General features: G+C 37.8%; 2 protein-coding genes across 3 annotated transcripts; one reads left to right on the top strand and one right to left on the bottom strand.

The window, feature by feature from the left end:
• Positions 1-3569: 3569 nt before the first annotated feature.
• LOC102628817 (FHA domain-containing protein PS1) lies at positions 3570-7500 on the top strand. 2 transcript variants are annotated; one of them, XM_006473146.4, is made up of 6 exons: positions 3570-4035; positions 4175-4398; positions 4825-4902; positions 4992-6561; positions 6670-7031; positions 7125-7500. In XM_006473146.4, the coding sequence occupies exons 1-6, from the start codon at positions 3768-3770 to the stop codon at positions 7368-7370; spliced, it is 2748 nt and encodes a 915-aa protein (XP_006473209.2). In that variant the 5' UTR covers positions 3570-3767; the 3' UTR covers positions 7371-7500. The 2 variants fall into 2 exon arrangements, with proteins under 2 accessions (XP_006473209.2, XP_015384257.2); XM_015528771.3 differs by lacking the exon at positions 4825-4902.
• A 1356-nt stretch (positions 7501-8856) lies between these two features.
• Positions 8857-11854, bottom strand: LOC102628514 (protein SENSITIVE TO PROTON RHIZOTOXICITY 1). The gene is made up of 2 exons (XM_006473145.3): positions 11687-11854; positions 8857-10609 (listed from the first exon to the last, which is right to left on the bottom strand). The coding sequence occupies exon 2, from the start codon at positions 10563-10565 to the stop codon at positions 8991-8993; it is 1575 nt and encodes a 524-aa protein (XP_006473208.2). The 5' UTR covers positions 10566-10609; positions 11687-11854; the 3' UTR covers positions 8857-8990.
• Positions 11855-12271: the final 417 nt, after the last annotated feature.

Genomic DNA, 12271 nt, shown 5'->3' with positions numbered 1-12271 from the left:
TCTGTATAAGGTTTTTCTAACCCCCGAATGCCCGCCTTCTGTTCCACCATGAGCCTCAGAAATAATTAGCTGCTTCAAAACTGAATGTTTGCCAACCCAAAGTCTTCCCTTATACTTGAGTAAATGGTTTTCCCAAGTAAATTTAGAATGTCGAGCACTGTTGGTAACTATTTCTTGAATCAATTTCTGAATTTTTGGATCATGTTGCCATTCTTGTTTGAGTTGTTCCACCCACACACCTATAGGAAGGGAGATCGCCATTACCATCGCATTCTCAGTGGATTCCTGTAGCCGAGATAAGGCATCAGCCGCTTTATTTTATCTTCCACTTCGGAAAATAATTTCAAAATCATAACCAATTAACTTAGTAAGCCATTTCTGCTGCATAGGTGTTGATATGCACTGCTCCAACATGTATTTCAAGCTGAAATGATCAGTAATAACCTTGAAATGCTTCCCTAGTAAGTAAGGCCGCCATTTTTGCACTGCGAACACTACTGCCAACATTTCCTTTTCATAAGCAGACAAGCCCAAGTTTTTTGGTGACAGTGCCTTACTCAAATATGATATGGGTCTGCCTTCCTGCGAAAGCACTGCTCCTATGCCTTCCCCTGATGCATCACATTCAAGAACAAAGGTTTTTTGGAAATCGGGCATGGCTAAAACAGGTGCTGTGCACATTGCTGACTTCAAGTTATTAAAAGCTTTTTCCGCAGTATGATTCCATAAAAAATTATCCTTTTTAAGCAAATCTGTTAAGGGCCCCATAATCTTTTATAAACCTCCTGTAGTACCCAGTGAGACCCAAAAACCCACGCAACGCCTTCAGCGAGTTGGGATATGGCCAACACTTCATGCTTTCAATCTTTGCAGGGTCAGTAGCAACTCCTTGCTCAGAAATCAAATGTCCCAAATATTCTACTTGTTCTTTGCCAAAAGAACACTTTGATTTTTTGACAAAAAGATGATTTTTGAGAAGCGTCTCCAGTACTAACTCCAATTGCGTCATGTGTTCAACCCAATTTTTACTATATAATAAGATATCATCAAAAAATACCAGCACAAATTTCCTCAGGAATGGCTGAAAAATTTCATTCATAAGGCTTTGGAACGTTGATGGAGCATTCGTAAGACCGAAATGCATGACCAAGAATTCATAGTGCCCTTCATGAGTTCTAAAGGCGGTTTTCAAGATGTCATTTGGGTGTACCTTAATCTGGTGGTATCCTGACCGCAAATCCAGCTTAGAGAAAAACTTAGCTCCATGTAACTCGTCCAGCAGCTCATCAATAACAGGTATGGAAAATTTATCCTTAATAGTGATAGAATTAAGGGCACGATAATCCACACACATGCGCCAAGTGTCATCCTTATTTTTAACTAAGAGAATCGGAGAAGAAAATGGACTTACACTCCTTTGTATACTCCCCGCCGCGAGCAACTCCTTAATCATTCGTTCAATCTCTGCCTTCTGTACATATGGATACCTGTAGGGTCTTATATTTGGAGGAACACTATCAGGTAACAAGGGAATTCGATGATCTTGAGCCCTAGGTGGTGGCAAACCTTTTGGTTCCATAAATATGCCGTGATATTTTTTTAATAAATGTTGCAACTCTGCTGGTTCATCTGTAATAATTTCTGTAGTAGTAGAGTTAATACATGGCTCTAATAAAAGTGAAAAGATATGGGCAGCAGCAACTTGAGGAACTTGTTTAAGATCCTTTTGCATATGGACTGCCGAAACTAGCTTCAAGGGCCCCGCCGTAGAACCCCTTAACACCATTCTTCTTCCTTCCCACTTGAACTCCATCCATAAATTCTTGAAATCCCACAATATTGGACCTAATTGAGATAACCATTGAATTCCTAATACCATATCGCATCCCCCCAACGGAATCAGTCTCGTATCTGCTCTGAACTCTCTCCCTTGCATACTCCAGACCAATTTCTTGCACGTTGCAGCACTAGCAATTTTGGAGCCATTAGCCACTGCCACCATTAATGGTTTATCTTGCTGTACTTCACATCCTGTCCGCTTGGCCACCGACACATCCAAGAAATTATGAGTACTACCAGAATCAATTAAGATGATAATTCCCTTCTTCTTTATATTTCATTTAATCCTCATAGTTTGATGAGAGACAGCCCCAAACATAGCATGGAGAGACACCAAATGATCCTCTTCATCATCCCCAATTTTGTTGCCTTCATCACTGAGTTCTTCATCGTCTTCTCCTTCCAACAAGTAAATCTGCCGCTGTTTAAATTTGTGCCTTGGTTCAAACTTCTCGTCGCAGTAGTAGCACAACTTCTTAGCCCTCCTCTCTTGCATTTCTGCAGCAAATATTCTTTTGATTGGAGGAATTTGCCCCATAGAATTGCGTTTCGATTCTGCTGTAGGGATTACATGGGAGGACATTGTCCTTGTTGAAGCCTTGGCTTCTTTGATCATTGCCTCCAAGGTACTCTCTTGTAACAAGGCTAATCCAACTGCTTGAATTAGCGTTTTCGGCTGAAACATGGCTACCCGATTCTTTATCGCATCTTTCAATCTGCTCACAAAGCATTGCACAAAAAAATCTTCCGGTAATCCTCGAGTTCTGGCCACCAATGCTTCAAATTGTTCTTGGTAAAGCCTTACTGTTGAAGTCTGCCTTAACTTACTGAGCTGTCCAACCGGGTTATCATATGTACCCGGATCGAACCGCGCCATTAAATCCGTAGAAAATTGCCTCCAACTAGGTTCTGCAACAGCCACCTCATATCCTTGGAACCATTCTAACGCTTTTCCTTCCAAATGAATGGTTGCCAATCCCACCATATCAGATTCTTCCACCCCATTGTATTTGAAAAACCGTTCACACTTGTAGACCCAACCACTAGGATTTTCTCCCTCAAATGTTGGAAAATTCAATTTTGAAAATCTCATCTGTAAGTTATACATACCAGGGTTCGACCCGGTTCTTGGCTTTGTGGGAATACTACTCCCACCTTCCGATCTTGTTCCTGAAGCCCCTGATGTGCCCATCATTTGATCAAGTTTAAGACTGATCGCTGCCATCATCTGAGAAAACTCCTTCAATTCCATTACCTGTTGGTTAGAAGCCTCTTGCAATTGTTGTACCGATTCTTCTAGACGTCACTGATCGTGTGCTCTAGTTCCCTCCGCCATTTTTACGGTGCCAGTTCGCTGCTCTGATACCAATGAAACAGCCAGGAAGAAGAAACACTAATTTGACATAAAAAATCTGATTTTTTATTGATAACTTTTCTCCCCCTTTACAGCAGCCAACCCGCTTCTTTAAAAGTTAGAGCCAAAGAGCCCACATTGATTAAGCCACTATTTCCGGAAGAAAACACTCCAAACAATTTTAAATAACAAAAACAGTAATTCAAAACACCTAAAAAATAGCTAATGGAAATAATCCCAAAATAAAATATTGCCAAAAAAGAAAAGGTCGTTACACTCACCCACTACCAGACTGCTTTTTCATCATCCTGCATTACCTATACAAAATATATTATAATAATAATAATAAATAAATAAATCGTTTGCAAACGAACGACTGGGCAGAGAAAAAAGGCCGTTATAATAAGAAGATTTGCAACGGTCACCTTTTCAAATATTCAAAGTCCCTCTTACAAAAAATAAAAACCAAGAATCCCTGACAATTATTGAAAACCCATTAATAGCATTTCTTGCTCGTTTCTTCGAAAAACCCCCACATCTTCAAGAAACGGCAAAAGCTCAGTTAGATTCTTAAATGGCTGACAAGAAAGAAGAAGAGAGCAAAATCCCAGTTTTTACAGTCATAAAGAACGGTGCCATTCTCAAGAACATCTTCCTCATCAACAATCCACCATCACCGCCGTCCGTTGGAAATGAAGAAACCCCTGATCAAGAAATCTTGATCGTCGGTCGCCACCCTGATTGTCACGTTATGTTGACTCACCCCAGTATCAGTAGATTTCACCTCCAGATTCAATCTAATCCCTCTTCGCTGAAGCTCTCTGTCATCGATTTATCATCTGGTAACTGCTTAATTTTCGCTTTTGTTACTACCTTTTTGTCAAGTTATGGTTCTTTTCCTATGGGAATGGTTTGTCAAGTTATGTGTTTTTTTTTTGGCTTTTTCTTGATTTCTTTATTAAATTCGTTGGCTTTTTGCAGTGCACGGGACATGGGTTTCGGAGAAAAAGATTGAACCAGGAGTTCCTGTGGAGATGGATGAAGGTGATACATTAAAGATTGGTGGGTCAACTAGGGTTTATAGGCTGCATTGGGTTCCTTTTAGTCAGGCTTATGATATGAATAACCCGTTTGTTTCGCCAATGGACTTGGAAGAAGTTGAAAATCAAGGTCTTGAAGAAAGAAACGAAATGCGATTACAACAGGTGAGAATTAATGGCTTTGTCAGTGAAAATGAAGAATGCCCATCTGGTGTTTATTTATTGATTTGTCTTTGATGTTTTGCTTCTTTTTTAACTGTTTTGATCCCGTTTCATTGTTTTAGTATGAGAATAGCATGTCAATTCATTGGTAGTAGAAGAAATAAAATAAACATGTTAGGTGGATTATGGATGTAAGCACATGCTTAGTTGAGGTGTTTGTTAAAATGTATTGGTTTAATTTTTCTCTTTTCTTTCTGTTGGAGTTGTTAAAGGGTGAGAATGAAAATGCCGAAGTGAATGATTTGCTGGCAGTGGAAAAACTGAAATAGTTAAAGTTCTGGAGATACTCTTGATTCTTTTTTCTTCTTTTCCTGTGGACTTTTAGGATGAGGATTCTTTGTTGATTTTTTTTTTTTTTTTGGGGAGAAGGATTCTTTGTTGATTGAAACCGAACAAATTGAACAGCAAGGCTCAATGGTGGAGGGAGAAAAAATAAGAAATTGTCAGGTGAGAATTTACAGTCGAAACTGTAGAAAGATATTTCAGGATGTTTTATCTGACGTTTGTTGAGTTACTATAGTTCTCATGCTGTGCAGGATGAGATTTCTGCTGCAATTCAAGATAAATCAATTCATTCTCTGGATTTTATTTTGGACGGAATTTGTTCACTGTTTTCTGATGAAACTTCAGAGTTAATACCAAAGAGAGAAATCCCATCTTCTGGGATAGAATCAGTGGACTTGTCTTTGCCTGTTGAGGATAATTTTTCAGTCTCTGAAGAACAACAACTTGGCAAAGAGAATCAGATCCCATGGCACGATTCCGTGAAAGATTATATATCTAAAATTGAAAATCCTGATGGTTTATTAAGAGTATCCAAGGAAAATCCGAATGTTGTTGTGGACCTATTTGCTTCAAATTCTGATGCTAAAAAGGGGAAAATACTTGAAAAGGAAAACCAAAGACCTCTACAAAAAGAAAATGAACTGAAGGATAATCCAGAAGTTTGGTCTTTGGAGCTGCGGGAAATTCCTTCGGAGATCATATCTGAACAACTCAGTAATGAAAATCAGACACTACAATCTCTTGCTGTTCTGAAACCATTTTCTGAGATAGGAAACAAAGGGAACTCTTTGGTGGAGCAAGACTTGAAGTCAGTGGTGAATCAGAAATCAGCATGTTTTGATGAACATTGCCATCCAGCAGCTTTAGTTTATGATGAGGCTGAAAACCAAAGTGCATCAAGGAGAGGCCATAGACAGAATGAAATCCCAAGCTTCGATTCTGGTGTTCTTGAGGCAGAATCTGTGAACTCATCTTTTCCATTTGGGGAAGTATTCTCTGAGATTACAGATAACAATAAGTGCCAGACTCCGCAATCTCACTTTGCACCAGGAATATCTTCATTAGAAAACTCAGAAAGTTCTCCAGTAAGATCAGATAAAAGGGCTGCCTTGAATAGCATTTGGTCAAGAAGAGGTAAACCAGCTAGTGTTCTTCAGATTCAAACAAGTAGAAGCAGAGGAAAGACAAAAGGGGATTGCAAAAATGCTGATGTAGATTTGGCAAACCTGGATGATTTAGAAAATAGATCCATATCAAATATTCTTTTCTCTGGTTCAGAAGAGATGGAAGAAGAGATATTTACTCCAGAGAAGGAGAATCTCACCCCAAATACTCTTGTATCAAAGTCCTTACTAAGAAAGGGTAAGCGAGAAGAAATAAAGCAGTTCAAGTCATGCAGAAAATCTTCATCAAAGGTAATCTTTAGCCCCAATATCCAGCCAGCAGAAGACTTGACTCTTACTTCAGATAAAGAGAACCAGACATTTAAAGTTCATCGAGAACAGAAATTAATGAGAGGCTTCTACAGCAATCAAGTGAAGTTGGAACAAGAGTGGGTGCTAATGAAAGCCAGAGCAGGAGAAAGGGTGCCATTTCAACCTCTTGTGAACTTCCCAGGCAAGAGGAGATCAGAAGCAAGAAGCATCAATTCTTTTAGTTTTTCTCAAACAACAGAGATCACTAATTCCTCATCTGTTGGAGAGGGAAGGAGAGGCTGGACAGTGGTAGTGGACACCAGTACTCTTCTAGACAAGGAATCAAGGAAGTCATTGCAGCTTTTACAAGGTCTCAAGGGGACTCAGTTGGTCATTCCAAGAATGGGTAATAAATTATAAAAGTTATCCTCATTTCAAGCATCTATCTGATTATAATTGTCAGGAAGTAATTTTTTATACTGAAAATTACAAATGATTGTCTGTTAATGTGCAGTCATAAGAGAGCTTGATTGTTTGAAACAACGTGGTAATCTGTTCAGAAGAAAGTCTCAGGTTTCCTCATTGTTGGAATGGATTGAAGAGTGTATGGTGAAAACGAAGTGGTGGATTCACATACAGAGCTCAGTGGAGGAGGGAAGACCGATTGCACCCACCCCTCCTGCTTCTCCTCAGTCTCAATTCAGCATAGGGAGTGGGCGTTTTCATTGTGGGAGTCCAACTTTAACAGAAATTGTTTCGCCGACATCAGAAGATCATATCCTAGATTGTGCTCTATTATTCAGGAAGATGAAGAATGACAGATGCTTAGTCCTGCTTAGTAATGATGTCACTATGAAGATCAAAGCCATGGCAGAGGTAAATATTTATTTATTTCTGCCTAATGCATTCTCTCTCCTGCTTCCGTCTTTGGCATTACAATATAAACATTCATTGATATGTTTGTTTCAGGGTTTGATCTGTGAGACTGCTCAGGAATTCCGGGAGAGTCTGGTGAATCCCTTCTCTGAGAGGTTTCTGTGGGCTGATAGCTCTCCTAGAGGGAGGACTTGGTCTTACTTGGATGATGTGGTTTTGAGGGAGAAGTATAACCGCAATTCTTTGAAGAAGCCATCAAAGGGAGGAGAAGGTGCAAAGGGCTTGAAGCTCATTCTGCTGCATAACTCTCATTATGCATGGATCAATTCAGTCAGATAAAGCATTTGTGCCGTTTGTATCTTATGCTTGGAAGAGCTCTTTAATTTTGTTCTTTTAGCCTTACTAAGTGCTTATATAGTTCCGTTGCATGTATGCAGTTCATTTGTCAATCAATTTCCATTTTCTGCTATCCATCAGTATTACAACAGTTAAGTCCACTCCACATACACAGATAGACTTTGGGTAATTTTTACTTTCCTCCCCTAAGTTTTGGGCCTTTTGCACTTAGATGACCGAGATCCATTTATTAGTAAAGACCCCCCTACGGAATGTAAACGGTAGTTCTCATATGATTAGTTATGGACAATTTGGTAATCTAATTTGACAATCATAACTTTTACACATTTTGATTGACATGAGCACAGTGAATTGTCAAATCATTATGAAAAAATCATGTTTTGTGAACATTCGTTTCTCTTTCATGAAGCTCAGCCGATAGCTCTCTTTAGAAGGCCAAAAAATACTTCATTTCTAGCAAAATAATATTTATTACTTGTGTGAAGTAAAGAAGAAATACCAAACCTGCATCATGTACCACTATGAATTTCGCCGACACCCGAAAGACTTGAATTGCTATGTTGAAATCAATAATAAGTTAGTTTTGAACAAATTTTTTTTTTTTTTTTGGGCTCCATTTAGAGTGTATTAATACTACTGTGAGTTATTTGTAAATGTCAAGTGAGTGCTTCATTCTTTCTTCATTGATGCAACTTTCATAATGTTTATGGAACTGTAAAGTATAAAATCGAGAAAAAATTTTTGAACATAAAATATGTGCCATTTTGAATATTTTGCAAGTATATGATTTCAGCTTATGTTATGGTAGATTATGCATTTGATTTATGCCATATAATATTCATGATATACTTTTTTAAATGAGTTTTAATAGGGCTGAAATATGCATGAAAGTATAAATAAAATTTTTTTTAGTCTTAATGGTAGTTATATAGAGTTGAAAAACTGAAGTTTAAAACACTTAATGATCATTGTTTTTAATTCCATAATGTAAGGGTGTAAGATATGCCTCAATAGTCTTAAATTAAATAATTGATAAAATGTTATTTCGACAATTTGAAATGTTTTCATGTAGAATGATTAGTCTCTTTAAGCTAAATAATCCAAATTTAAGGGGTATAATGGTAATATTATGATTATAATCTTTGCGCCAAATATATGAGACCAGTGGGTTCTTGAAAATCCAACTAGGGACATTTCAGTCTTTTTAAATTCAACTAACAGCCAAGCACAAAATTAACCGATGGTAAAGGAGTCTTTATTAATAAATGAATTTTGGCCATCTAAGTGCAAAAGAACCAAAGCTCAGGGGAAGAAAGTAAAAATTACCCCCATAGACTTTAAAAACTGCGCAGAATCAGAGAATTTTCTTTGTTCCCTTCCCGTTCACTTAGCTTTCACCTACAACGGTAAGAACTTGAATAATCATGATCAGCTCAAGGGCTTAAAAGAAACTTCAATTTCCTAAACATTTTGGTGGTAATGAACAGCATTTTATTCAAGATGAACAAATTACATGAACATGGGAGAACAATGACTTACAAATATAACAGAACTTAGAATCATAGACCTCCTTACAGAAGCATAAACCTAAACATAGAAACATCATTTGAGAGTATTCAAACTCGTCTCCCCTCCAGTTTTCTGAATGTAATTACAGGACCCAGGAATAAGAAAAGAGAATGCATTCTCTGAATCATCAAATGGGGGTCGAGGAAACTCATGAAATCCATCAAAGTTACACGTATCAAAATTCAATGGTGAGAAATAATTAGTTGGATCATCAACATTACCCTTAGCATCCATATCGCTAACTCCAGTTCCATTAGGAACACTAGATCCAAAGTTGAAATTTGTACTTCCAATCTTACTTGTTGCTTCATTGCCTTCTCTCCGATCAGATGGCCCTGCCAGTCCTTTGATAGTTTCATCAAGTGGAATGGCAGGAGTATGGCCCTGGAACAATGCAATGTGTCCAAACAGCTTGTCTTTCCTTGAGAAGGTTGTGCCACAGGAACAAAGCCATTTATCCTTGCCACAGTGCTTCTCGTGAGTTTTGAGATCAGCAATAACTGAGAATTTTTTGGTGTTGCATCTGCTACAAACATAGCTTTTGTCACAATGAGTCCTCTTGTAATGGTTTTTGACACACAAAATAGTCTTCAAAGGCTGAAACTTTTTGTGATCCTTGTTCCGCTTGCAACCAGCATAAGGGCAGGAATACCTTTTAATAAGCATTGGTTCGGAGCTAGATTCCTTGTGAGGTTTTGCTAGCGCTGCTGGGGTTTTATACTCATCCCCATGCCCTCTCATGTGCATCCGCAAATTTGCATCCCTCTTGAATCCTTTGCCACATATTGTGCAGAAGTGGGTGTGCGGTGCAAGGATCTCTTCTTTTTCTAGTTGTAAGATCTCATAGGAACCTGGTGGAAGTTGCTCTCCATCATCAGCATCATCTTCATCTTTTAAATCATGTTCTTCAACAGCATGGTTTTGTTGAGTCCCACTATTACCGACTAGATCAATTGGGTTTGACTGATTAGACACTTTTTTTGCACAACTATTTTGCACCTGAACGCTATCACTTAAGCCAGCCCCTGGAGGAAAAGGAACCCCGCCAAATTGCCCAAGCTGTCCCATGGAAGGAGTAGCTGCAGAGAGGGTATGCTTCATGGATGGGAGAAGACTACCAGCTGTGGAGATTAACTGAACAATAATTGAAGTGAGATCTGCAGTAATGAGCTGCTGCTGCTGAGCTACAAGTTCATCTGGTCGACCCAAAATTTGGCTCCTCCGGCCCACAATTAAGTGGACCAAATCCTGAAGCTCATGGATCTTTTGTTCCAAAAATGAAAGATTATTTAGCATTGCTTTTGGATCCCAATCTTGCATTTTGTTGGTTTGGAGATTCTCATTCATCTGGAATGGATTTTTAATTTGGTTAGTGGGGTCACAAGGGAGTGAGGATTGGTTTTGAGGAGGTTGATTGAATTCTTGAAATGCTGGATTGATCCTAATGTCATAATCTAAGATGGAGGGATCTTCCCACTTCTGCTGGTATTGCTGTGAATTGAAATCGGTAAAACATGGGTTATTAGACGAAATCCTTTTTGACATCTCATTTTCAGCCAAAGAAGACTTCGCCCAAGTCTCTGCACGCAGTCCCTCTTTAAGATCCATTTCAAAATCCTTTTCTCAGGTACCAGATCCAAATCCCAATCAATCTAGAAATTTCAAATAAGATCAGAAACATCCATAGAAATCCAAAGCCAATTTGATATAGACTCGGAAAAGCAAAATGTTTCTCACATCAAATATTCACTTACGACAGGAGCAACATAATATACAAAAATGCTTAAGCACAGAAAATGAATTATCTAGTTTAAATAACAAATTAAGATCTCCATTAGAACTTCATAGCCTCAAATATCGACTAACTGCAACAACACGTCTTTAGCGAAGATCCAATGAACTTCAAAATCATAATATACTCTTATGATCATGATGCGCACAGAAGTTATGCCAGGAACAAAAGATTAAGGTTTAACAAAGACATCAAGCTACCCTTTCTACCAGGTCATGAATCATTTTTAAGCCAATCAAATCTTCAATAAGTTAAGCTACCCAAATATCATATATACATAGAAAACACCTTTTTCTATGAAAAGCAATATGCTACTACAATATCAAAAATTACCCATTAATTATCCATCAACCCTTCTACCAGTGATTCACATAAGATCCCCAAATCAGATATCAAAGCCTAACCCAGAATTGCTCCAACAAACTTAAATAAGAATAAAAAAACTCATCTTTCAAGCGAAATCAAGATCCCCAACTAATTTTAAGATGCTCTAAGCTAGAATAAACACCAAAAGAACATATAAAATATTAGAAGAAAATAAAATCTATTTAGTAAACGAAAACCAACCCAAAAATCCTTTTTTTTTTTTTCCATCATTTCATATACCAGCCAAAATCCAACATATAGTCTCAAAATTATCCCATTACCCTGAGCCAAAATCAGCCCAAAAATCTCATCTTTCCTCTCACAAACACAAACTTAAAACCCAAAATTTTCAATAGCAGCTATTGTTAAAGTAACCGAACATCAAAAAAAAAAAAAAAAAAAACTCGTTTTTAACCATTTGCTAAAATACCCACGTTTAAGAACTAAACTAAAAATGAAAAAAAAAAAATCAAACTTTACCGATTTTCGAAAACCAAACTATGAAACAGAATCAAAATTCAGCATGACCACATATTTATTTATTTTTAGATGAATAGCTATAGAGACTCACCAGATTCAACTTAGCTTAGATGCTGTCTTTGCTATTCAACTTAACAGTTCCATTTCAGAGAAATAGAGGAATAAAAAAGAAAAATGGAGCTGCACTGAGTCCATATATTATCACCAATCTCAGTGACAAAGGAGACTATTGTGTTTTTAATTAAGACAGTAATTTAGTCAACCCATCGATCACCACCGTTTGTTTACTATGTAGATGCATCAAGACCCAATAGAGCAATGGGGGCCAATTGGGTCATCGGGGTCAACAAAATTTGATAAATTACAGCCGTTAGATGAAGCACATTTTTTGTCTTCAATAAATGGCAAGTGGGGGACTAAAATGAAAAAGACAGAAGCTTTTGAATGAGCAACAGACTAATTGGAGAAACGAGTGTCGGTGGGGTCCACACAACTGAGATGATTCTCCGTGTGCCGTGTGGTGTGTGGATGATCATGATGCATCTGCGTTATTTATTTATTCATTGACCTGGTTGAGTGATTTATTAATTGCTTGATAATTTTTAATCTGGATTCTAATTTCTAATGATGGTTGGTGAACCGTTTTTGTAAAAATGATTCACAAAAATGCTTTAAT

This window comes from Citrus sinensis, chromosome 5, assembly GCF_022201045.2.
Source record: "Citrus sinensis cultivar Valencia sweet orange chromosome 5, DVS_A1.0, whole genome shotgun sequence".
Classification (NCBI taxonomy): Eukaryota; Viridiplantae; Streptophyta; class Magnoliopsida; order Sapindales; family Rutaceae; genus Citrus; species Citrus sinensis.
This window is presented reverse-complemented; position numbering and strand designations above follow the sequence as displayed.